Genomic DNA, 25,704 nt, shown 5'->3' on the forward strand with positions numbered 1-25,704 from the left:
CCTTGTAGTGTAGGGTTCTAGGTTGGACTTGGTGACCCTGAAGGTCTTTTCCAGCCTGAGTGTTTCTGTGATTCCTCTGGGCAGACATCCTTCCTCCTGCTGTGGGAAGAGTCCCAAGGACTCCAGAGCAGGCCCAGTTCTTGAGGCTTCAGGCAGCTTCAGGCTTGCAGGAGCCCAGGTGACTCCTTCAATTCCCATGCAAGATGATCAAGACCTTGCAAGCTGCAGCTCACCAGCTTGTGAAGGTTTTTTTCCTGCAACACTTTTTGGGGCAAACACTTTCCTTTTAGGATCAGCATGTTACCCTCTTGCCCCTCCATTTCCTGCCCCCAAGAAAGTGGCCAGGCTTCCCAATGCACCTGTGCTCTCCTGGGTATCACGGATTACCACAGGACTTCCAAGTCCTCACCCAGCTCTGTCTCCTCTGCCTCTCCCATACACAGAAGGCCAAATCTTGAGGCACGTGGAGAGCTGAATAGATTCCAAACGATAACACCCTTTGGTGCACCCTTGCATCAGCCTAGACTTGTGAAACTAAAGTTTCTAGTAGGTGACAAATTCCTGACAGACATCATTTCATCACCCAGCAGTCACCAAGAGACATGCAGGACAGCCTTTCACAAGACCTGAGCGTCCTCAAGCTCCAACAGAAAAGAGAAAGGGCTGAGACTCTCCTCTCTGCTCAGGAATTGGGTCACTGGCTGCTTTGTTTTGCTTCAGCCTGGATCATGGCTGCTGGCAGGGCTTGTGCTGGTGAGGTGGTGCAGAAACCCTGGGGACAAGTGAGGCTGCTGGGGACACCACTTTGGCAGTGTGAAGCGATGAACTGTGCCACTTGTCTCCTCCAGCACTAGGGAAGAGAAGGGGGCACTGCCATGGCAATAGGATTTGCTGACTTGGCACATGGCATTCAGCCCAGGAAGCCAATCACATCCTGGAGTGCATCAAGAGAAGCATAGCCAGCAGGTCGAGGGAGCTGATCCTCCCCCTCTACTCAGCCCTGGTGAGACCCCACCCGGAGTACTGTGTCCAGTTCTGGAGCCCCTAGTACAAGAGGGATCTGGAGGGGCTGGAAGGTGTCCAGAGAAGGGCCACAAGGATGAGCAGAGGGCTGGAGCTCCTCTCCTATAAAGACAGACTGAGGGAGTTTGGGCTATTCAGTCTGGAGAAGAGAAAGCTCCCAGGAGACCTTATTGTGGCCTCCCAGTATCTGAAGGGGGCTACAAGAAAGCTGGGGAGGGACTTTGGAGGGTGTCAGGGAGTGATAGGACTGGGGGGGAATGGAAAAAAAATAGAAATGGGTAGATTGAGATTGGATGTTAGGAAGAAGTTCTTCCCCATGAGGGTGGTGAGAGCCTGGCACAGGTTGCCCAGGGAGGTGGTGGAAGCCTCCTGCCTAGAGGTTTTTGCAGCCAGGCTGGATGTGGCTCTGAGCAACCTGCTGGAGTGTGAGGTGTCCCTGCCCATGGTAGGGGGTTGGAACTGGCTGAGCCTTGAGGTCCCTTCCAACCCTGACAATTCTATTATTCCTCACCAGAGCAGCTCACTGATGCTCCTGGGATGATGGGGACGAGGAGGAGCTGGTGGTGTTGTGTGCTGCAGTTACAGCAAGCTGCCTTCTCTCCTTTTGGGGGAAGAGAATGACCTAGAGCCAAGCTGCAGCTACAGCTGAAAGAGAAAGCTGGTGGTGCACAAGCAGGCGTGTGAACGGCCCAGGAGGGAGGAGCTGAGCGAGCAAAGCCTGAAGCGAGGGCTGCGAGCCAAGGTTTGCACTGTTGGGTGCAAGCTGTTTCCTCAAAATCTAGAGCAGGGCTCTGCAGTGTGAGCTCTGCCCGGAGATCAGAGAGATGGCAAGAGATAACACATGGAGGTGGGGGAGAGGAAGGGTGGCAGGGTGTCATGCCTCCCTGTCACAACATTTGGGCTGGCTTTGTGCACGCAGGTGCTCGCTCTTCTCCCCTCAGAGCTGGGGGGTTAGGAGGGACTCGGGGATGGAAAATGCCCTCAAATGTTATTTGCTATTTTCATGGCATCCCAGCATGGTCAGGGTTGGAAGGCATCTCTGGAGATCATCCAGTCCAACCCCATTGCTAAAGCAGGGGCACACATAGCAGCTTGCACAGGGTCATAATGGCCAAGTGGGGTTGGAATCTCTCCAGAGAAGGAGACTCCACATCCTCCCTGGGCAGCCTCCTCCAGGGCTCCAGCACCCTCACACCAAAGAAGCTTCTCCTCCTGTTCAGATGGAACCTCCTGGGTTCCAGTTTGTGCCTGTTGCCCCTTGTCCTGTCTGGCTTCATCCTCTTGCCCCTCATCCATTAGCTATTTTTGAGCATTGTTCAGATCCCCTCTCAGGTTGCTCTTCTCCATGATAAACAGCCACAGGGCTCTCAGCCTTTCTTGCTCACAGAGATGCTCCAGGCCCCTCAGCATCTTTGTAGCCTTCACTGGACTCTAACCACTAGCTCCCTCTCTCTCTTGAACAGGGAAGAACTGTCCAGAACTGGACACAGTACTCCAGATGTGATCTCACCAGGGCAGAGTAGGGCAGGAGAACCCCCCTTGAACTGCTGGCCACACTCATCTTAATGCACCCCAGGTTCCCATTGAACTTCTTGGCCACAAGAACACATTGCTGGTTCATGGTAGACTTGCTGTCCACCATCACTCCCAGGCCCCTTCTCTGTGGAGCTGCTTTCCAGCAGGTCAACCCCTAACCTGGTATTTATAGATGGGACATGGCAGCTCCCTGAATAACTGCAAGAGAGGATCCTGCAGGACCAGGAGGTTCTGAATCAAAGCTGGGCACAGCAGATTTGGACCTCGAGTCATATAACCCAGATCACAGAATCAGAATCACAGAATCACCAAGGTTGAAAGAGACCTCAAAGATCATCAAGTCCAACCTGTCACAACAGACATCATGACTAAACCATGACACCAAGTGCCACGTCCAATCCCCTCTTCAACACCTCCAGGGATGGTGACTCCACCACCTCCCTGGGCAGCACATTCCAATGGCTAACAACTCTCTCAGTGAAGAACTTTCTCCTCATCTCCAGCCTAAACCTCCCCTGGCACAGCTTGAGACTGTGTCCTCTTGTTCTGGTGCTGGTTGCCTGGGAGAAGAGACCAACTCCCTCCTGGCTACAACCACCCTTGTGGAGTCTCCCTCTCTGGAGATATTCAAACCTCGCCTAGATGAGTTTCTGTGTAATTTGGTGTAGGTGACCCTGCTCTGGCAGGGGGGTTGGACTGGATGAGCTTTGGAGGTCCCTTCTAGCCCCTGAAATTCTGTGATTCTGTGGTTCCTTTGCTTTCAGCTGAGCTGGTCTGGCAAATTTGACGTTGATGGTGAGTGAGGGGGGTTATTTCAACCCGCCACACTGGCTCATCACTACATCATCCCTCTGTGCTTGTTCCCACCTTGACTTCTCAGCGCTGAGCTCACTCCTGCAGTGTTGCCCAGCTCTCCGCTTTCTTCCCCCTCACCTCAGAGGCCCATTGTGGTGACTTACCGACAAGGAGGGGTTGCCCTCGTCCTCGACGGTGACCAGCAGGCTGTAGAAGCTCTGCCGCTCGCGGTCGGGCGGGGAGGGCCGGGTGGCGATCTCGCCGGTGACGCGGTCCATGCGGAAGGTCAGGTCCTCGTTGCCGCGGGTGATGTAGTAGGAGAGGACGCTGTTGAGGCCGATGTCCCTGTCGGTGGCACGCACCTGGGCCACGGCTGTACCACCGCCGACGTTCTGTGGGGCAGAGGATTGAGTAGCAGAGAGAGGACACGAATCACTAAGGGAGTTGGGGCTGTTGAGTCTGCAGAAGAGAAGACTCTGAGGAGACCTTCTTGTGGCCTTCCAGTATCTGAAGGGGGCTACAAGAAAGCTGGGGAGGGACTTTTGAGGGTGTCAGGGAGTGATAGGACTGGGGGGAATGGAACAAAGCTAGAAGTGGGTAGATTGAGATTGGATGTTAGGAAGAAGTTGTTCCCCATGAGGGTGGTGAGAGCCTGGCACAGGCTGCCCAGGGAGGTGGTGGAAGCCTCATCCCTGAAGGGTTTTGAGGCCAGGCTGGATGTGGCTGTGGACAACCTGCTCTAGTGTGAGGTGTCCCTGCCCATGGCAAAGGGGTAGTAACTAGATGATCCTTGAGGTCCCTTCTAACACTAATAATTCTCTGACTCTCTGATTCCATCACAGGCACAGAATACAGAGAATACAGAATTAAGGAGGTTGAAAAAGACCTCAGAGATCATCAAGTCCAACCTATCACCCAACACCATCTAATCAACTAAACCATGGCACCAAGTGCCTCATCCAGGCTCTTCCTAAACACCTCCAGGGGTGGTGACTCCACCACCTCCCTGGGCAGCACATTCCAATGGACAATGTCTCTTTCTAGGAAGAATTTCTTCCTACTATCCAGCCTAAACCTCCCCTCCTACAGCTTGAGACTGTGTCCTCTTGTTCTGGTGCTGCTTGCCTGGGAGAAGAGACCAACCCCCACCTGACTACAACCTCCCTTTAGGTAGTTGTAGAGAGCAATTAGGTCTCCCCTGAGCCTCCTTGTCTCCAGGTACCTCACAATTGTGATAACTTTTAGGCTGTGCTTAGAAAATTTTCCCCTGGGTTTGAACAGAAATTAGTAGAACATAAATAAACTACTAGTGGATGCAAAAAGGGCATGTCCCTTAGCATCACATCTACATAGCTTTTGAGTCCCTTCAGGGACATGGGCTCCACCACTGCCCCGAGCAGCCTGTTCCAGGGCTTCACAAGCCTTTCAGGGAAGAAATTTTCCATCATGTCCAACCTAAACTTCCTCCAGCACAACTTGAGGCCCTTTCTTTTTTGTCCTATTGCTGATTACACGGGAGAAGAGGATGACCCTTTCTTGTGACAGACATTTTCCACCATGTCCAACCTAAACCTCCCCTGCCACAACTTGAAGCCCTTTCTTTTTGCCCTATGGCTGGTTACATGGGAGAAGAGACTGACCCTCGCCTCACTCCAACCTCCTTTCAGGGAGTTGTAGAGAGCCAGAAGGTCTCCCCTCAGCCTCCTTTTCTCCACACTAAACAATCCCAGCTCCCTCAGCTGCTCCTCATAAGACCTGTTCTCCAGCCCCTGGCATGGAAAGCTGCATGTGAAGTGCTATCTAGGCTGGCAGAGCCTGGGAGGGTGTTAAAACCCAGGCTGTGTGCAGAGGTGAGGGCTGTGTAATAGACTCGGAGCTCAGAGCTAATTATTTTTGGATAGTCCCATTACAGGGGAAATCAAAACAGAAACTGTGCTCTTCAACCAGCCCTGAACATGCATTAAGCAGATAAGAAAAATCCTGATGGGGCCATAACTCTAATGCAAAGCCATTAATCAGGAGCAGCACTTTCTCACAGCTAAGTGTCACTGGCTATTACTCGTATTTCATTTCTCATCATCAAATTGAGAAACCCCAGGCCCAGGAATTAAGCTGTCAGGAAATAAGTTGTCTTTTCTCACGCCTGATTGTGTTTTATTGCTTAATTATGGGGCTCTTGCCGAGCTGCTTCCTGAGAGCAATTCCTATTCTGCACCACGCTGCCTCTCGTGTCACTTTGGTGGCGTTTCCATGGGGGTGTAGCCACTTCTTCCTGCTGCTCCCTGCAGCCTCGTGGACTTAAGTTGACTGCAGAGCTCTCTCCTAGCCCAAGCACAGAAGATTGTCAGAGCTGAGGGCTTGCAAGGGACAACCAACCCTGAAATAACCCAAGGCGAGGTTTGCAAGGGGCCGGCAACCCTGAAATGGCCAAAGCTGAGGTTTGCTAGGGGCCATCAACCCTGAAATCACCCAAGGTTAGGTGTGTAAGGAACTACCAGCCCTGTAATGACCTGAGGTAAGGTTTGCAAGGGGCCAGCAACCCTGAAATGACCAAAGTTGAGGTTTGCAAGGGGGCAGAAACCCTGAAATGACCAAATTGCAAGGGGCCAGCAACTCTGAAATGACCAAAGGTGAGGTTTGCAAGGGGGCAGAAACTATGAAATGACCAAAAGTGAGGTTTGCAAGGGGGCAGAAACCCTGAAATGACCAAAGGTGAGGTTTGCAAGGGGGCAGTAACTCTGAAATGACCAAAGGTGAGGTTTGCAAGGGAGCAGCCACCCTGGAATGGCTAAAGTTGAGGTTTGCAAGGGGGCAGCAGCTCTGAAATGACCAAAGGTGAGATTTGCAAGGGGGCAGCAACCCTGAAATCACAGAGTCAGATGTGTAAGGGACAACCAACCCTGAAATGGCCAAAGTTGAGGTTTGCTAGGGGTCATCAATCCTGAAACCACATCAGGCCAGACGTGCAAAGGATTAACAACCCGAAAATGACCTAAGGTAAGGTTTGCAAGGGGCCAGCAACCCTGAAATGGCTCAAAATCAGGTCTGCAGGGGCCCAGTAAAACTTAAATGACCCAAGGTGAGGTTGGCAAGAGGCAGCCAAACTTTAAACCCACTGAGGTGGGGGTCAGACCTCTCCTTGAGAGGATGGAAGGAGAAGGCCAGGGCTGGGTGCTCACCTCGCTCACACTGACGTTGTAGCCAAAGGGGCTGTCGATGATGGGAGGGTTGTCGTTGACGTCGAGGATGTTCACTCGTAGGGTGTGCTCCTTCCTCCGGGGAGGCACGCCACCATCTGAGGCTTGGATCTGCAAGTTGGGGTTGGATTTTCAAGAAGATGCTGTTTGTAAGCTCATGGCCTCAAGAAAACAGCCTGATGCTCCAAACCACACAGAATCATAGAGTCATAGAATTGTCAGGGTTGGAAGGGGCCTCAAGGATCAGCCAGTTCCAACCCCCCTGCCATGCCCAGGGACACCTCACACTACAGCAGGTTGCTCACAGCCACATCCAGCCTGGCTGCAAACACCTCCAGGCAGGAGGCTTCCACCACCTCCCTGGGCAACCTGTGCCAATCTCTCACCACCCTCACGGGGAAGAACTTCTTCCTAACATCCAATCTGAATCAACCCATTTCTAGTTTTGTTCCACCCCCTCCCAGTCCTATCACTCCCTGACACCCTCAGAAGTCCGTCCCCAGCTTTCTTGTAGCTCCCTTCAGATGCTGGAAGGCCACAAAAAGGTCTCCTTGGGGCCTTCTCTTCTCCACACTGAACATCCCCAACTCTCTCAGTCTGTCTCCATAGGAGAGGAGCTCCAGCCCTCTGATCATCCTCAGAATCAATCACAGAATGTTAGAGGTTGGAAGGGACCTTGGAAAGATCATCTTAGTCCAATCCTCCTGCCAGAAGAAGCCCAAGGAGTGGTAACCCAGGTGGCTTGGGGCTTACCCTTAAGGTGTAGTGATCCAGCAGCTCCCTGTCCAGTGGCCGTGCCACGAACACCTCTCCGTAGGTGCCGTTGGTAGTACGGATCTCAAAAGCCCGGCCGATGTTCCCCGAAGCCAGGGAGAAAGTCACCTGCAAACACCATGGGGAAAGCAAACAAGGGCAAGGCAATGTGGTGCTGTGAGGAGGAAGGAGAGAAAGGAAACCCTATGATGATAAACCCAGCGCTGCCCTCAGGGGGTCTCTGAGCGTTTCAAAATGCTCAGCTCTGATGCTTAGGGTGCACAGGGGTGCTGGCTCATTGCAGTCACCCCAAAGTCACACCCATAGGCCAACCTCAGTCTCCTCCACAGCCCTTCCATGATGCTTGCAGGAGTTGGTGTTAAGGAACCTCATTAAGACCTGTCTGCATGGTAAAGGAAAATAACAAACAGCCAAGAGCTTCCTGTGCAGCCTGCTAAGGGCTTTGCTGCCTCTCCTCATGCTGGGAGAGCCTGCAGCTCGTTTTCAGCTCCCTTTGACACATGGCCCTTGGAGCTCTTTGGCCTGGATGGCCCAAGGACGATGATTTTCCTCTCCTCCTGCATGCCTTGACTGAGGAGAGCTGGCACCCACTGCACAACCCTCCCCAAAACTGCTGGCATCAATAACCAGAGTTTGCTCTGCTGGGGATGAAGAGGTTGGAAAGATGCTGCTGGAGGCATTTCTGCCTTGGTGAAACACTCCCACAGCCTCCTGGGCAACCTCAAGCCTGCTGTGCTTGGGCCTCCCTACCTGCCCATTGCTGCCTGCATCCGGGTCACGAGCCAGGACCACGGCCACCCTCTTGCCAACCGGGCTGTCCTCTGCCACACTCACAGACGAGTCGGAGGTGATGTCGAACTGGGGGCTGTTGTCATTCTCATCCAGGACTGTGATGGTCACCTGCATGCATGGCACAGGGCTCAGGTAGGAGCTGGCCCCCTGCCCACCCAGCATCAACATTCAGCTGGACACCCCTGGTAAACTCTTGATCTGCTTTGAGGTGCCAACAATGTGAGTAGGGTCTACCCCATGTGGCAATTTGGCACAGGTATTTGAGCCCAGGAGCTGAAGCTGCATTCAGTGAGTAGTGTCCATTCCATGTGGGAATAGGCACAGGTATTTGAGCCCAGGAGCTGAATCTACATCTCTCTCTGCAGAGGAGGAAGGATGCTTAGAGGCTGGAGGAGGAGCTCAAGGGTGCTGCAACTTTCAGGAGTTGGATTTTTCTATGGAGCATCCTCCTCCAAATATCTGGGCACAGAGCAGCTCACACTGCTGCAGGGTGATCCTTTCCTGCTAAACTTCTCCTGCACAGTGATTTCATCCCTGCCCATAGCACCAGAGGTGGGGCAGGGTTTGTTTTAAAGCCAAACAGGCACAAAAAAAGGACAGCACTGTGTGTATTTAATTTAGCCAGGGCAAGGCGGGCATAGAGAAGAGCTGAGCTTCCTCCTGGGATAACCTCACACAGGGGTGAGTGAGAGACCAGGTGGGAGATGCTTGGAGGGATACCTCACCAGAGGGGACCAGGCTACCTCAGCCACAATTAGCCAGAGGAAATGCTCTCATCGTGTTTGCAAGCCAGGCACTGCAACACGACACAGAAATGGGAGAGGAAGAGCCCTTCTGTTCCCGGGGCTCTATTTATGGGTGCCCCAAGTCCCCAGCTGTGGCCAGGCTGAATATGACAACATCCCAGAGGAAGCCAGGGAGTGAGCTGTGTGCCTGGGGGTGATTTGGTTATTGTTGATGCTGAATGACGGAGAGCCAGGAGCCGGAGGAGCCCATTCAGCTGCGGCGGTGGATTCAGCTGCGGCGGTGGATTCAGCAGCTGCTGTCCCAAGTGTCGGATCAGAGCGTTGGGATTTCTGCTGGTCAGCAGCAGGGTGGCTCACTAGCACCTCACCGTGTCCCCAGGTGGGTCACAGAGTCTGATGCTGGTGGGACAGGGCTGGAGAACTCTGCCCCAGTCCCTCCTCACAGCTCATGGTGGAGTTCAGGGTGGATCCTGGCCCCTAAGATGATGCCATCATGACGGCCATGCTTACCTTCTGTAGGAGGAGAGCAAAGGGGGAAACACAAAACAAAGAACCAAGAGTTAATGGTGGGTGAGGAGGTGCAAGGGGCACTGGGCAGCCTTGCATCTCACCACAGCAGTGCTGGGGGTCTCAGTTTCCCCACTGAGGAGATTCAGAGGCTCCTCTGTAGGTGCATCCCTTTGTATTTGGTGGATTTCCCCATGCCCTGGGAAAGGCCTGGCAGTGTGTGGAGAACACAGCCATCAACACCCATGGGCTGGGGCAGGCAGCCTTTGATGCCTTTGCCATCCAGAGTCCTTTGAGAGGCAACAGATGCATGAAGACCTGATGCTGCCCATCACTGCAGGCCAGTCTCTAGTTTCAAAGCCCTCCCTGGGGCCTTGTTTCTCCAGATGGACCAAATCAACAGGATTTGGGTAGTGACATGTGGACCAGGCTTACTCTGCACCCAGCATGCCTCCTGCCCCCACAGAGAAATGCAAATCACCTCTCTGCCAAGCTGCCTTTGATAGTGGACAGTGCCAAATATAACCCTGTCAAACAGATGATCACAGAATCACTTTGGTTGGAGAAGACCTTTCACATCATCCAGCCCAACTGTTAACCCAGCACTGTCAGGTCACCACTAAACCATGTCCCTCAGCACCACATCTACACAGCTTTGAAACCCCTCCAGGGACAGGGACTCAGCCACTGCCCTGGGCAGCCTGTTCCAAGGCTCAACAACCCTTTTATGGAAGAAACCCAACCTAAACTTCCCCTGATGCAATTTGAGGCCATTTCCTCTTGTCCTACCGCTTGTTACATGGGAGAAAAGACCAAACCACATCTGGCTCTAACCTCCTTTCAGGGAGCTGTAGAGAACAAGGACATCTCCTCAACCTGCTTTTCTCCATGCTAAACCCTAATTCCTTAAGATGCTCCTCACAAACCCTGTACTCTAGGCTCTTCACCAGTTTTGTTGCCCCTCTAGACTGGCTCCAGCACTTTAATATCCTTTCTGTAGTGAGGGACCCAAAACTGAACCCATTATTTGAGGTGTGGCTTCATCAGTGATGAGCACTGGGGCATAATCCCTACCCTAGTCCTACTGACCACACTATGCCAGCATGCTGTTGGCTTTCTTGGCCATATGGGCATGCCCTGGCTCATGTTTACCTGTCTCAAAATGGTTTTACCTCGGTAAGCAAACTACAAACTCCCACAGTTTGGGGTGTTGGGTATTTTTTGTTCTGAGAAATCCCATCCTATGCCATGCAGAAACTAAGAGGCACCAGCTCATGCTTGAGCTAATCCAAGCATTCCCCCAAAGCAGGATTTCCAGACCCTGCTGGCTACAACAGAGAGGGCAACTAGGACATGCTGTCCCAGGTCAGAGGAAGAGGAAGGTGACCTGTGGTCAGCTCTGCCTGCACAGAGGTTTGTGAGGAGGTAGGTATCACAGTATCACACTACATGAGAGGTTGGACCTCCAGAGATCATTGAGTCCAACCCCCCTGCCAAAGCAGGATCACCTAAGGGTAGTCTGCACAGGAATGCATCCAGGTGGGTTTGGAAAGTCTCCAGAGAAGGAGACTGCACAGGCTCCCTGGGCAGCCTGCTCCAGTGCTCTATCACCCTCACTGTCAAGAAGTTTCTCCTACTGTTGAGGTGAAATATTCTATGTTCAAGCTTGAAGCTGTTGTTTCTTGTCTTATTAGTGCACACCACCCAAAAGAGCTTGGATCCCTCCAAGCTCTCCAGCTCCAAGCCCTTCCAGCTATTTATACACATTGATAAGATCCCTCTCAGTCTTCTCAAGTCTAAACAGAATAGAACATAAAATAGAACATAGAATAAACCAGGTTGGAAGAGACCTTCAAGATCATCACGTCCAACCCATCAACCAATCCAACCCACCTAAACAACTAACCCATGGCACCAAGCACCCCATCAAGTCTCCTCCTGAACACCTCCAATGACAGTGACTCCACCACCTCCCCAGGCAGCCCATTCCAATGGGCCCAGGTAGAAGCCCCAGGTAGAAGCTACTCACCACTGTGGAGTCAATCTTTGGCCCTCCGTCGTCAGCCACCACTGTCAAGGTGTAGAAGTCTCCTTTCTCTCTATCCACCTGGCCCTTGACAGTGATCACACCCTGCCAGGGATGAACAACAGCCAGGCTGGTCACCAAGAATCCAGTGCAGCTAAACCAGGAGGGGGTCAGGCTGTGGCTACTCACAGTGATGCCGTTGATTTTGAACAGGGAGAGCGCCTGGGCGTTGGTGTTGGGGTCAAACTTGTAGGTGATCTGGTTGAGGTTGTCAATGGAGCGGGCCTGGACCCGGAGCACCTCGGAGCCCAGGGGGATGTTCTCCATGATCACAGCCTCGTAGCTGCTGTTGGAGAACTGCACAGCCTCATCCAGCTCGTTGAGCAGGCTGACGTAGACGCTGCAGAAGCCCTGGTTGTTGGGAGGCGCTTGGTCCGTGGCCGAGACGTTCATCAGGTAGCTGGTTTTGGTCTCGTAGTCCAGGTAGTCGATGGTGGTGATGAGGCCTGTGCTCTCATCGATCTCAAACTTCCCTTCTGCACCCGACAGGATTTTGTAGTTCATCAGACCGCCGTTCCCTGGGGCAGGAGCAGGAGCTGTGGTGCTGGCTGCGCCAAGCAGCCCGAAGAAGCAGGCACCACCGATGCTAACTTCAACCATGCAGCGGACCACATCCCACATGGGGGGTTTCAACCTGGCCAAGCCAGGATCCATGCCACGGCTGATTTCCCCACTTCTCCCCCTGTGGTAGCTTTAGGCTATGCCTTCAAAATTTTTCCACAGATCTTATCATAGGCTCACAGAATCAACCAGGTTGGAAAAGACCTTTGAGATCATCAAGTCCAACCTAACACCTCCTGACAGCTAAACCATGGCTCCAAGTGCCACATCCGATCCTTTTTTGAACACCTGCAGGGATGGTGACTCCACCACCTCCCTGGGCAGCACATTCCAATGGCCAATTACTCTTTCTGGGGAGAACTTTCTCCTCACCTCCAGCCTAAACTTCCCCTAAACAGAAAGTAGTAAAATGTACATAAATCACTACTGGGTGTAAAAAGGGAAATAAAGCTCATTCTGAACAATGCATTGGAGAGATATCTACTGTAAGATTTAGTTCCCAAAACAGTTTCTCTCCTCCTCTCGCTTCTTTGCTCTGGGAGAGATACTGACTTGTTTCTGACTGACCTTGGCTGCATTGTTTTGGCTACATCTAACATCCCTCTGCTCCCCAGACTCAGTGTTGATTAGGCCACACCTTGAGTCCTGTGTGCAGTTCTGGACCCCTCAGTTTAGGAAAGATGTTGAGCTGCTGGAAGGTGTCCAGAGAAGGGCAACAAAGCTGGGGAAGGGTTTGAAGCACAGCCCTATGAGGAGAGGCTGAGGGAGCTGAGGTCGCTTAGCCTGGAGAAGAGGAGGCTCAGGGGAGACCTTCTTGCTGTCTGCAACTGCCTGAAGGGAGGTTGTAGCCAGGTGGGGGTTGGTCTCTTCACCCAGGCAAGCAGCACCAGAACAAGAGGACACAGTCTCAAGCTGTGCCAGGGGAGGTTTAGGCTGGAGGTTAGGAAGAAGTACTTCCTAGAAAGAGAGATTGGCCCTTGAAATGTGCTGCCCAGGGAGGTGGTGGAGTCACCCTCCTTGGAGGTGTTTAGGAAGAGCCTGGATGGGGTGCTTGGTGCCATGGTTTAGTTGATTAGATGGTGCTGGGTGATAGGTTGGACTTGATGGTCTTGAAGGTCTCTTCCAACCTGGTCTGGTCCATTCTATTCTATTCTAGTCTAGTCTAGTCTAGTCTAGTCTAGTCTTTCTTTTGTCCTTTCTGTACAGGGGGTAAGGGGGAAGCAGGGAGGGGGAGGCAGGGAGGGAGAAGCTAGTTTGCCCTGGTCCTTGGCCAGGGGTTTTCTTGTGCTGTTTATTAACTGTAAACACCTGCAAACGTTGTCAGTCCTGTGTATTTTGTACATGTTCATTGCATTCCATTGTAGATTGTAGTTTTGCTTCTACATACAGCTTCCATTTGCTTCCAACTGAGCTGGTCTGGCAAATTTAATGTTGGGGGGGGAAATTTCACCACCAACACCCCACCCCCCACTGGGTGTCTCTCACCTCTAGCTTCCTACCTGTGTCTCGGTCAGTGGCCCGGACCACCACCACCGAGGTGCCTATCCCTGCTGTCTCCCGCAGCCCCAGGCGGTTGTACTGGCGCTGGGTGAACACCGGCACCTCGTCGTTGACATCTTCCACGTAGACAATCACCTGCAAAACCCCCCCATGGAGAAACCACTGGTGAGCTGGGCAAGCTCAGGAGCCCTCCCCAGCTCCTCATGCTTGCGAGGGGAAACACATCCTTCCCGGCACTCATCTGCTGCACAGGAGGAACATCATAGAATCACAGAATTGTTAGGGCTGGAAGGGACCTCAAGGCTCAGCCAGTTCCAACCCCTCTGCCATGGGCAGGGACACCTCACACTACAGCAGGTTGCTCACAGCCACATCCAGCCTGGCCTTAAAAGCCTCCAGGCAGGAGGCTTCTGCCACCTCCCTGGGCAACCTGTTCCAGCCTCTCACCACCCTCATGGGGAACAACTTCTTCCTAGCATTCAATCTCAATCTACTCATTTCTAGTTTCATTCCATCCCCCCCAGTCCTATCACTCCCTGACACCCTCAACAGTCCCTCCCCAGCTTTCTTGTAGCCCCCCTCAGATGCTGGAAGGCCACAAGAAGGTCTCTTTGGAGCCTTCTCTTCTGCAGACTGAACAGCCCCAACATCTCTGCTACATACGCCACGTTTAACACCACAGATTGAAACCAGCCCTGTGGTTGGAGTGACTCAGTCCTCCCTGGCTGGAGGGACACACAGCCTGTGCATGAATTCCTCCATGCTTTGGGATCTCCTGCTGGAAAGGTTGCAGTCAGAGGCCCTGTAGCGTGGTGACGACTCAGTGGGAAATTTTGCTCCAAGTTCAGCAGGTCGAGCTGCTGCTTCCCCAGGGGACATCCTTTCTCCTCCTGGTTTGCTGCTTGCTGCTGGTGCTGCGGGCAAGTCACGCTCGGCCAGAGCTCACCCCAGCACTGGGGCTAAAAATAAAGGCAGCCAGAGGGCTGGGATTGTGGGAACTGTGGGAAGCTGGCGTGTCTCCCTGCTAAAGCTTATTGCCAGGGGGTCCTGGGTTATTTAAAGAAATGCCTGGTCGGGAGATATGGCCTCCAACAGCTCAGCTCTTCCTAGAATCATAAAATTGTTAGGGTTGGAAGGGACCTCAAGGATCATCTTAGTTCCAACCCCCCTGCTGTGGGCAGTCGTCCTCCTGATGGCTGAGTGACATCTCACCAGGTGAGCAGGATTCTCTCCACCAGTGACTGCTGCACCACTGAGCAACCTCATCACATTGATTTGTCACAGGAAAGAAAGAAAGAAAATAATATAACAACAGTCCCCATCCAAAGGGCTCTTCTCCACCCACGGGCAGCCCCTGGAGACTTCCTGTCAGCATTTCCATGCCAAGATCTCTCCAACTTCCTGCATGCCTGCGAGGGCTGGAAACGACTGCCCTCTGATGAAGCATCCCAAATAGTTTGGATGAACTCCTCCTCCACCCAGCCCTGCTGCCCTCCCCTCCGCAGCTGCGAGGTCCTTACCCTCACGGAGCTCCTCATGGGTCCCTGCTCCGTGTTGTAGGCCTCCACCTCCAGGACGTGAGAGGAGTTCTGCTCCCTGTCCAGGGGCCGCACGCCCCTCATCACCAGCCCGGTGCTGGGATTGATGCGGAAGTGGTTGTGCTCATTTCCTGGTGGAGGGGAAAAGGGAGATGCGTGCTGCCCATCCATCTGGCATCAGTCCTGCTGACACATCCAGCCCTCCCTTGGGGGCTGTCTTGGAGGAAGATTATTGAGCAAAACCCAAGTCCCCGTCCCATAGAGTGGTAGGAGTTAGAAGGACCTCTGGGGATCATCCAGTCCAACTCCCCCTGCTAAAGCAGGATCTCCTATGGCAGGTCATGCAAGAATTCATTCAGGCTGGTTTTGAAAGGCTCCAGAGAAGGAGACTCCGCAACTTCTCTGAGCAGCCTGCTCCAGTGCTCCATCACCCTTGCAGTAAAGAAGTTTTGCCTCTGGTTGAGGCAGAGCTTCCTGTGTTCCAGTTTTGTCCGCTGCCACTCCTCTTATCACAGGGCATCACTGAAAAGAGGCTGGCCCCTTCTTTTTGATGCCCAGCCTCCAGATATTTATAAACATTAATCAGATGTTTGTAAACATGAATCTCCTTCAGCTACCCCAGGGCTTGGCCCCCGTCAGGCCAGGAGCTACAGCACCCAGATGTCCATCCATGACAAATCATGCCCTGGCATTTAATCCTAACGTTAAAATGTTGCTCTCTGGGGTGGAAAATGCAAAAGGGGTGGGGAGCACAACCTCCCAAGGCTGTGTGTGGGATGGCTGAAGCTTGGTACAAACCCATCAGGGCACAAAGGGGCACCTGGACTTACCCTTGACAATCCTGTACCACACTCTCCCGTTAATGCCTTCGTCTGCATCTGTGGCTTTCACCTTCATGAGATAAGAAAAGCAGTGAAGGTGTGAGGCAGACATTTCCAGACTGTGACAAGTCCTCTCACTCTGCTGAGGCTGGACAACATCAGCCACTCCTCATAAGACCTGTTCTCCAGATCCTTCACCAGCTTTGTTGCCCTACTCTGGGCACACTCCAGAACCTCACTGTCCTTCTGAACACAAAACTGAGCCCAGTATTAGAGGTGTTGCCTCACCAGTGCCAAGCACTGAGGGGACAACCCTTTCCTTAGTCCTGCTGGCCACAGCATTCCTGGTACAAAAGACTTCACCACTAAGGATGGAGCTTCCCTGCTGGCAGAGCTGGGCAGGGATTCCTGCTCCCGTTCCTGATGGGCAGGCAGCCCACAGCATCACGGCAAGCCACCCAAAGCAGCAGCATATGTAAAAACGACCAAAAAAAACACAAATGCAACCAGTCCAGAGCATGCTGGTAGGCTGGACACTGGTCTGGGTCTTTGCAAGACCCCCACCAGCGGGTGGGAGAACCCTTCAGCTGCGATGCACTGCACAGTCCATGCACGGAGTCAATCAACCGCCTGCCCCCGGAAACCCGAGACGCGGCTCCCCTCTGCTGTTGCTGAACAACACTGCAGTGTTTTCTCCTCAGCCCCCCGCCAGCAGCACACTGGCCCCAGCAGCTGGAAGGCTGGATGTGGTGAGGGGCAGTGGGGTCTGGGCTTCTTCCCCAGCTGGCATCGAGCCACCGCACCTCCCCCCTGCGGAAATCGCTTCCCACACAGCATCCAAATCCCAGCCGCAGCGGTGGTCACTTGCAAGTCCCTGGGATGAGGATGCAGGGAATGTCTTAGCTTTTGTTGTCTCCCCTCCTTCCCCCAGCAAGGCATCTTCTGCTGTAGCTCTCCCTGCAAGTACTACCCAGTGGTTTCTCTTCCCTGGGCAAGTGTGGGTCGGTGCCCAGATCTGCACTGCAAAGAGAAAGGCAAAGGATGCAGGTGCAAGGGAGTTGGGAGGCCACTTACAGGGAGTCACTTTTAGAGCCCTGGGCTTGCAGGAGTCAGAGATGCTCTTTGGAAATGCAGTTTTGAGATCACAGAATGTTAAGGGCTGGAAGGGACCTCAAAAGATCGTCCAGTCCAACTCCCCTGCCAGAGCAAGGTCACCTAGGAACACATCCTGGCAGGTCTTGAATATCTCCAGAGGGGAAGATGCTTCAAATTGCTCTTGTTCCTTTTCACCAAACCAGCCCATGCCTGCAGAAACCTTAGAAAATGCTGACTGACTTGCAAACTATTTGGATTTCCCACCCCTGTGCCATGTACCTTGTCCTCTCCTGTCCCAGATCAGCCCAAGTCTTGCTTTATGATCAGATACAAACCCTGTGCCCTGCTCCATCTTTCACCATGGATCAATCACTTCAGAATCACAGAATTATTTAGATTGGAAGAGATCTTCAAGATCATCAAGTCCAACCACTAAACAAGTGCTGCCAAGGTCCATCACCATACCACATCCCTCAGCACCACATCTGCATGGCTTTTAAACCCCTCCAGGGATGTGGAATCCCTGGGCAGCCTGGTCCAGAGCTTGACAACCCTTTTGGGGGAGTCATTTTTCCTGATATCCACTCTCAAAACCCTGTGGCACAACCTGAGGATGTTTCCTGTTGTTCTACCATTTGTTACCTTCCTTTCACAGCAGAGAGTTCCCTCTCGTACCAACTCTCCCACCCTCAGGTCTCCCTGAAGCCATTTCTGGGCAGAACCTGGGCAGAACTCCTCTTACATGTGATGGATGAGTCCTGTAGCAGCAGGAGAGTAATGCCCAGGCAGACTGTTTGCCTTGGCATGGCACTGGCTCCATCCTGGGAAAGTGTTTTGCATCAGCCAAAACACTGTGCCACGGTGGGGTGGAAGCCTAAGGGGTGGGAGACAAAACTTTGCAGCTTTTTGCACCACTCCTTGTCCTGCTGTGCCCAGGAAGCTGCATGTCAAGGTGAGCACAGATTTCAATGTGATGAGAAATTCCTAGCTGCAAACATCTTCTTAGCCACCCTTCTTCCCAGCTCACCCAAGGAGCTGCTGCAAGGATATGCAGCACAGAAAGCAGGTAAGATGAGTCAGCCCAGGTAAATAAAAAGGTAGAATCAGAGAAGGTTAGAAGGGACCTTTAAAAGTCATCCAGTCCAATTCCCCCTGCAGTAAAAAATTCCCAACCAGATCAGGCTGCTCTCAACCCCAGCAGTCTCAACCTGGCCTCACAGCAGAGAGGTTTCAGCCCTCCCAGCATTGCTGTGGTCTTCTCTGGCCCTGCTCCAACAGGTCCATGTCTCTCCTGGGCTGGGGACTCCAGAGCTGGACCCAGCACTGCAGGTGGGCTCTCATCAGAGCAGAGGGGCAGAATCCCCTCCCTCCACCTATGGCCCACACTGCTGGGGATCAGCCCAAGACACTGCTGGGGATCAGCCCAAGACTCAGCTGGGTCTGGGCCAGGAGCACACAGTGCCAAGTCATGTCCAGCTTTGCACCCACCAGCACTCCAAGTCCTTCTCCTCAGGGCTGCTCTCCAGCCTTTCATCCTGCAGGTGCAGGACCTTGCTGAACCCCATGAGATTCCTAGGGGTCCACTTCTGAAGTAGTTTCCATGAAACCAACACATGCTCCTGCCAGCCTGAAGCTCAGCTGCTACTGCTGCTTTCAGCCACTGAGGTCCCAGAGGAGATGTACTTGGACAGATTGTTCCAAACTTAGGCAAACAATTGGACTTGAGTGCAAGTGGTGGGAGAAAAGCTCCTTCTGCTGCAGGCACAAGGCATCTTGTGCAGCTGAGCAACTGTGTGCCTCCAGCCTGCTTTATCCCCCCTGCTAGAGAGAGTGGGCTGCAGGCAGAGCCAGCCTTTTGCAGGCCACCTTTCCAACACCCCCCAGCTCCTGGAAAGGGGTCAAAAAAGGAGGAGGGAGGAGGGGAGAAGAATAAAAGGATGAGAATAAAGCAGGCAGCTTGGCGCAGAGCTGCTGGGGAAAGGGGGAGCAGGCGTGGGGCTCAGCCCACGACCGTACCATTCAGCACCCTGCAGGGGCAAAGCCGGGGGAGACAGATCCCGAGGGGCTCAGCCCCTCACCCCAGCGGGGCACAGCCCCAGGGCACCCCTGAGCTGACAAAGCCTGGGAGGGGGCTGGCAAGCCCCTTGGGCTTTGCACGCTCGGGCTGTCCCCAGCCTGGCTGCCATTGCTCTCCCACCCTCCCGGGCCCTCCAAAAGGGAGGAGGGGGCCGGCAGTCGGTAAAGCGCGGTGGGAGAGGCGGCAGGGCAGGCGTGCTGGAGGAAAGCCCGGGCTCGGCTGGCCGGTGAGAGGTAGGGAGCACAAATCCCCACGGCAAACCCACCACTGGCTGCTCAGGCTGACCCTGAGGGGCGAGTGAGGCAGGTCAGGGACGTGTTGCCATCCTCAGCTGCAGAGCTGCTGCCCTCAGCCGGGGGAAAGGGCTGCAGGTGGGGTGGGGAGAGAAGATGAGAAGTTTGGGGTGGGGTTGAAGTCAAACATCCCTCCTCCCTTCCCTGTCCTCTTGCTTTGTGATGGGAGGTTGGGAAAGTCCAGCGAGTGCAGCGCTGTGAGGGCGATGGGAAGCAGCATCCCTGACAGCCCTTGGCTCTCAAAACCCGGCTCTCCAGGCTGCTGAGCTGGGTGTTTGGGATTTGCCAGCACTGCATCCTTCTGCAAGGGACTGGAAAGACTCAGTGCCTTGGGAAAAGCTGGGGAGCTCCAGGAAAGCCTTGTAAGCGGGATGGGGAGGGGAAAGAGAGCCGCTTTTCATCTGAGCTGGGCTGCAGGCACAGAAGAGCCTGAAGCAGCCTTCTCTTTGCTGGAATTTGAGAAAAAGGGAGGGAGAGTATATGGAAAAGTGCTGCCAAATGAGGCAGCTGGGCCAGGCCAGGCAGGCAGCACTGCTGGGCAGAACAATCTCTGCTGCTCATGCATAGCAATCATTTCTTTTTCCTTTCCACCTTCCTCAGGAGCAATTTGCTTTTTGCAGTTTCTCTTCCTTCCCTCTGATCCTCGGCTGCTGGGTTGTGGGGATGTCTCTTGTTGGAGCTGACCAGGCAGGGATGACCCTTCTTGGGGGATCTGCCAGGCTGGGCAGCCTCTTATTGACATATCTGGGCTGTACAATGTGGGGCTTGTTGAGACAGCAATGCTGGAGGGGGGGGGGAGGATGCTATAAACAGGGATGCAGGCAGCAGCCTGGCCCGTGGGTACAAAATGCTGTGGGTAACTGGTCTGTTGCCAGGCTTCAGGGAAAGCACCAAGCTCCCACTCCATGGGATGGAAGCCTTTGTCCCCATGACTGGCAAGTGCTGCTTCTGCCATATTGCTGTTAGGACCCCAATTTTGGTGGCTTTTTGCTGAGATTCTGTTGGAATGGCTTTGGCTTTGTCCCAGACAGGAGAGGGAGGGGACATTCCCTTTAATACATGGAAAATCTATTGGCCCTGGAAAAAAAAGTCACCACTAGTGTGCTCTGCAAAGATTTTCCAGATTTTTAGTGCCTCTTTCTCTAGAAGGACTTAGAAATCAGGTGAGGGACAGCCTGGATCTTCCCTGAACCTACAGCTCTGCCCGTTGAGCTGGGTGTGAGAAGAGAGGGGATGGGAAGCATGGCTGGAAGAGCCTGGGAAAACAAACACCAATGAGACTCTCCTGACAGTTTCTAAGGGACATTGTCAGCTGGATTGAAAAGAAAAGCCCCACAGCCACCATCAACAGAGCAAAAAACCAACCTGGAGAAATTGTCCATGCCTTCTGGCTTGCTCTTAACAACACTAATAAGGTCACCAAGCCAAACCACGTGTGGTCAGTAAATGCCAGAGTTTAGGTAGCCTTGGTAACCTCAATTCAGGCTGCCTTTGCTGTTGGGGGTAAGCAGCAGCCCTGCCTGCTGGTTCTCATGCCTGGGCAGAGCCCAGGAGCAGCCTACCCAGGGAGCAAGGAGGGTCCTTGGGATAGCTTTGGCTGCCAAGGGTTGCTCTCCTTCCAAAGCTGGAGGTGAAGAGGCTGAGCCAGGAAAGGAGAGGCTGCACAGTAAAAAAATGCTCTTGGGGTGAAGAGAAGTGGAAATGTTGCTTTGGAGGAGGAGATGAGAGCCATGGTGCCTGAGCCTGCCTGCAATACACACAGGATTCACCTGAGCTAAGGTGTTCTCAGGGGCCAACCCATTTATTTTTGCATCTCACATCTCCTGAGCGCAGACCTGGCTCTGACCCACGGAAGCAGCCACATCTTCCCAGAGCCTCCAAGCTGTGACCAGGATGATCTAGTTCTTGCCCTGAGGCCAATACCATCCACAGCAAGCCCAGGCAAGGCCAAAGCATTCCAGAAATGAATCACATCTCACAAGTGCCTCAAACCCAGCACCCAACTGGTAGAAACTTTTGGCTCTATCCCCTCTGTATCTGGAGCACAGATCCTGTGGGAGTAGCAAGTTCCCTCTGTGACCAGGCAGAGTGTTGGGAAACCAGAGCTGGGAGCTCACCTGCCCAAGCATGCACCCTGCACACAGAGGGTATGGTTGGAACACAGACAGCCCAAGTTCAAGGACTCCCAGCACTCAACCTTGCAGCTCTCACAGTATTTGCTTCAGGTTGTTTTCTCCTGCAGAGTTTGGCTGGTGAGCAACGCTTGTCTCTTCTGATGCAGCATCTTACTTTCCACCAGGCTCATCTCCACTGAGGTGTCTCATAGTGATTAAAGACATGCCATTGATGTCTCCTCTCTCCTATTCTTTTTTTGATTGCTGTGCTGAGGAATGCCTGGCTGCTGCCTGCACAAAGCTGTGTGGCTTTGGGACAGCAGCTGCAAGAGCAGACCCAGAGACCCTGGCGGTCCCTGCATCCCTGTCTTTCCCCATCCTAAGCTCTAATTAAATTGGCTCAATCCAAACCCATACTTGGCAGGAGAGTGCCTGGCCATGGACCATTCTAACAGCTCTCCATCACTCTTCTAACTCCCACATCTCTGTAGGAAAGTCAGTGTAATAAAGCTCTACCTCCAGCATACGAGCTGGAGAACCAAGGGCCGAGCCAAGCTGTCGCATTGCAGAGGGCTGGCACAGCGAGGTCTCTGAGCTGGGAAGATGCTGCTCTCAAGCACAGCCCACCCAGGGTGAAAAATGGGTATGGGAGGGTGCATGAAAGCAAAACAATGGGTGCAGATAGCTCTGGGAATGTGAGTGGGGGGTGGATCTGACCTGGTGGGCAAATGACGGTGGCCACGAGATGTTTGGTAAGAGCTCTTGCTGATGAGGCTTTTGGGAAGCTGGTTTGCATCACACCTGGCTGAGAAACTCATGACATGTCTGGACCTGAAGCCAGATCAGGAAAATGCCTAGCCCAAGAGAAGTTTTGGCACAAGTAGGGGGAGGGCGTTACACTTCTACCCTGCAACCACCCAAAAAGGCAGAGCCAGCACAATACTGCAGCTCAGTGAGGACTTCTCTGGGCAGAGGCTCAGCCAACCATCCATTTTCTTTAGGGGAGAGGCAACAATCAATAAAAACCCCCAAATGACTGCCAGTTGAACAAAGCCACAGTTCTGAGGAGCAGAGAGCAGGGGGGAGGGTTTTGGACCTTCTCCAGTGTATGGTTGGTTATCACTCTCAGAAAAACCTCCCTGCACTGCCTGTGTGTGAGTTCCACACAGGTGTTGTCACTGGGACCACAGTGTCCCAGTGTATGTGGTCACTACTTATGCTGGATTTCTTGGCCAGATGGTTTTGCACTTCAGGGTAGAACTTCACAGGTGTAAATCCCACCTCTGTGCTTTGCTTGCTGGCAAAGCAGACAGGCTCCTGTCACCCTGTGTCACAAAAAACATGGCTGGGAGGACCTTAGACATCAAAACAAGCCAAAACCCCACCAGGCTGGACAGAGGGTGGCTGCCTATCCAGCTTCTGAGGGGTAATCATCCATGCTGCTTCTCACTGCAGGGAAGATGAGCACAGAGGATGCTGACAATGGGACCTCTCCCACTCCACCTCTCCCTTGGCTTCCAGTTTCAACCACCGAGCTGGTCCCACCCAGTCCTGCATCCCCCAAGGTGGCAGACCCGCTGTCCATCATCATTGTGCTTGTCTGCATCTTCCTGCTCCTGGCAACCTTCCTCATCTTTGTCAGCCTCTGCAAGCCTGTGGCGCTGGACCAGCCCAGCTTTGGGCCCAGGGAGTGCATGCCACATCACCCAGCAGATGCCAGCGAGCCCCAGCTGAGGCTCTGGAAGCGGCTGGGCTCCCTGCGCTGCTCCATCAGCACCTTCAGAAGGAGCCAGCCGCTGGCCCACAGCCAGCTTGCCTGTCCCAGGAGCTCCCCTGCCAGCCAGGACTGGGATGTCATGGAGTCCACCAAAATGTGATCCTGCTCTGTGGGTAATAACTCACCCCACACTGCTACTCTGTCCTAGGCTTTGGGTTGAGGCTCGGCTCCCTCCTGTAGCCTGATCTCCTGAGCATCCCAGCTGAGCTCATTTTCACACAGCAGCTCTGCAAGGTGACAGGAGATTTTGCTCCTTCAATTTCCCCAATGCTTTCCAGGTTACTGTTTCCTGGCAGGAAAGGTGGAGGCATCCCAACTTTACACCCACACACAGCTAGCACCAGGCACGCCACAAAAAAAAAATGTTGCTGCTTAATTTCTTCTGGAAAACATTGTGCAACTTGTGAGGCAGCTGAACAAACAGCCTGGGCAAAGAGAGCAAAACAACCTGGCTGCCTAACAAAGAACTCCTTGAAGAGAGGCATCCCAGGGCAAACCTCTCCTTCAGAAAGCAATCCTCAGCTGAGATGTGCTCCTGAGTCGGTGGAGGAAGGCATGTTCCCCTGACCCGTACAACAGGCTGTGGGTTGCTGATGCTTAGAAGGATGCAGGTTCCAGCTGTCTGCTGGAAGCCTGCTTCAATAAACGAGCAGCAGGAGCAGGTAAACATGTCTGCAAAGGCAGTAAAGAGGCCTTTTGAGGCTTGCAGCCTCTGACAGCTTGGAAAGGCACCACGCAAGGCTGAGCTGCTCCTTTCTGCTGGGAAAGGGTACAACAGCCAGCAGGTAAGCTGATGTGCTTAAAAGCAAAAGGAAAAGTGGTTTAATTCTTCAAGGGCTGCAGCTCACACTACACTCAGCCACGGGGATTTCACCCTTTGGGTGAAGTCTCTGTGCCCAATGAGGTCCCATGGTGAGCACCAAACATCATCCCTCTGGGGTTCCTGTGTTTTCCGACCCTCGCAGGGTGCAGCTCTGCATCAGGACCTCCCCGGCTGCCTGGGACATTCCCACACTCCTCCAGGTCTGGATTGGAGAAGAGGATGGGGAAACCTTCAAAGCCTCTCCTTGCTGCCACAGGGACACTTGGATGCTATTTGAAGGGGGAGATATTCAGTACCAAGTGTTCACTTTTAAAGGATGTAAATGAAACTACACCTGAGCCACTGCCCATTTACTTTCCCCATCTGATTCTGTTCCATGGAAAACAAACTTCTTCCAAAACACCATGTCTCCTTTGCCACAGGATTCCACAGCCACCTCCCTCTTTTGGGAAGGGAGACTTTGATGCCAGGATTGAGATCTGTGGTGACAGGTTGGACTTGATGATCTTTGAGGTCTCTTCCAACCTTGGTGATTCTGTGATTCTGTGATTGGTTTTCCTCCATTCCTAGTCTTCCAATTTGCAAAACTAGCTCAGCTTTAGGTATACAGAATACAGAATGAACCAGGTTGGAAAAGACCTTTGAGATCATCAAGTCCAACCTACCACCCAGCACCATCTAATCAACTAAACCATGGCACCAAGTGCCTCATTCAGGCTCTTCCTAAACACTTTCAATGATGGTGACTCCACCACCTCCCTGGGCAGCACATTCCAATGGCTAACAACTTTCTCTGGAAAGAACTTCCTCCTCACCTCAAGCTTAAAACTCCCCTGGCACAGCTTGAGACTGTGTCCTCTTGTTCTGTCTCTGTCTGCCTGGGAGAAGGGACTGACTCCCACCTGGCTACAACCTCCCATCAGGTAGCTGTAGTAGCTGTAGATGGTAATAAGGTCTCCCCTGAGCCTCCTCTTCTCCAGGCTAAGCAACCCCAGCTCCCTCAGCCTCTCCTCACAGGGCTGTGCTACAAACCCTTCCCCAGCTTTGTTGCCCTCCTCTGGACACCTTCCAGCATCTCAGCATCTTTCCTAAACTGAGGGGCCCAGAACTCGACACAGGACTCAAGGTGTGGCCTAAGCAGTGCTGAGTCCAGGGGCAGAATGACCTCCCTGCTCCTGCTGGCCACACTGTTCCTGATCCAGGCCAGGATGCCATTTGCCTTCTTGGCCACCTGGGCACACTGCTGGCTCATGTTCAGCCTACTGGCAACCAGTACCCCCAGGTCCCTTTCTGCATGGCTGCTCTCAGCCACTCTGACCCCAGCCTGTAGCACTGCATGGGGTTGTTGTGGCCAACAACACTTAGATGTGTTAAACCTCATGCCATTGGACTCTGCCCATCTGTCCAGCCTGGCAAGGTCCCTCTGGAGATCCCTCCTGCCCTCTAACAGATCAACTCCTGCCCCAGCTTGGTGTCCTCTGCAAATTTATTGATGATGGACTCCATCTCCTCGTCCAGATCATCAATAAAGATATTGAACAGGATTGGGCCCAACATTGATCCCCCACCCAGCTCCCTGCATGCTTCCAGCCTGGGCACAGGGATTGCAGGCAGATTCTGACCCCAGAGACAGGCATGGTGCTACAGGC

The 25,704-nt window shown here is 53.3% G+C and overlaps 3 protein-coding genes across 4 annotated transcripts in view; 1 reads left to right on the forward strand and 2 right to left on the reverse strand.

Moving 5' to 3' along the window:
- LOC137441665 (cadherin-23-like) overlaps positions 1 to 8,281 on the reverse strand; it is a 49,614-nt gene extending 41,333 nt beyond the window's left edge. Inside the window, exons 1-4 of the mRNA XM_068139280.1 lie at positions 8,076 to 8,281; positions 7,305 to 7,433; positions 6,534 to 6,662; positions 3,519 to 3,746 (exon numbers count right to left, since the gene is read on the reverse strand). Coding sequence (XP_067995381.1) covers positions 3,519 to 3,746; positions 6,534 to 6,662; positions 7,305 to 7,433; positions 8,076 to 8,279 — 690 coding nt within the window. The 5' untranslated portion in view covers positions 8,280 to 8,281. The remainder of the gene's footprint in view (positions 1 to 3,518; positions 3,747 to 6,533; positions 6,663 to 7,304; positions 7,434 to 8,075) is intronic.
- A 2,182-nt stretch (positions 8,282 to 10,463) lies between these two features.
- Positions 10,464 to 25,704, reverse strand: part of LOC137442135 (cadherin-23-like) — a 41,191-nt gene continuing 25,950 nt past the window's right edge. The window contains exons 17-22 of the mRNA XM_068140482.1: positions 15,886 to 15,946; positions 15,038 to 15,186; positions 13,517 to 13,652; positions 11,586 to 11,974; positions 11,270 to 11,501; positions 10,464 to 10,522 (exon numbers count right to left, since the gene is read on the reverse strand). Coding sequence (XP_067996583.1) covers positions 10,464 to 10,522; positions 11,270 to 11,501; positions 11,586 to 11,974; positions 13,517 to 13,652; positions 15,038 to 15,186; positions 15,886 to 15,946 — 1,026 coding nt within the window. The remainder of the gene's footprint in view (positions 10,523 to 11,269; positions 11,502 to 11,585; positions 11,975 to 13,516; positions 13,653 to 15,037; positions 15,187 to 15,885; positions 15,947 to 25,704) is intronic.
- CUNH10orf105 (chromosome unknown C10orf105 homolog) lies at positions 19,232 to 23,332 on the forward strand. Of its 2 annotated transcripts, none has more exons than XM_068139257.1 (2): positions 19,232 to 19,274; positions 22,911 to 23,332. In XM_068139257.1, the coding sequence occupies exon 2, from the start codon at positions 22,916 to 22,918 to the stop codon at positions 23,330 to 23,332; it is 417 nt and encodes a 138-aa protein (XP_067995358.1). In that variant the 5' UTR covers positions 19,232 to 19,274; positions 22,911 to 22,915. The 2 variants fall into 2 exon arrangements, with proteins under 2 accessions (XP_067995358.1, XP_067995357.1); XM_068139256.1 differs by having other exon boundaries at positions 19,261 to 19,281.

The sequence above is a fragment of the Melanerpes formicivorus genome, unplaced genomic scaffold, assembly GCF_026170545.1.
Source record: "Melanerpes formicivorus ecotype bairdi unplaced genomic scaffold, bMelFor1.0.p_v2 SCAF_6, whole genome shotgun sequence".
Classification (NCBI taxonomy): domain Eukaryota; kingdom Metazoa; phylum Chordata; class Aves; order Piciformes; family Picidae; genus Melanerpes; species Melanerpes formicivorus.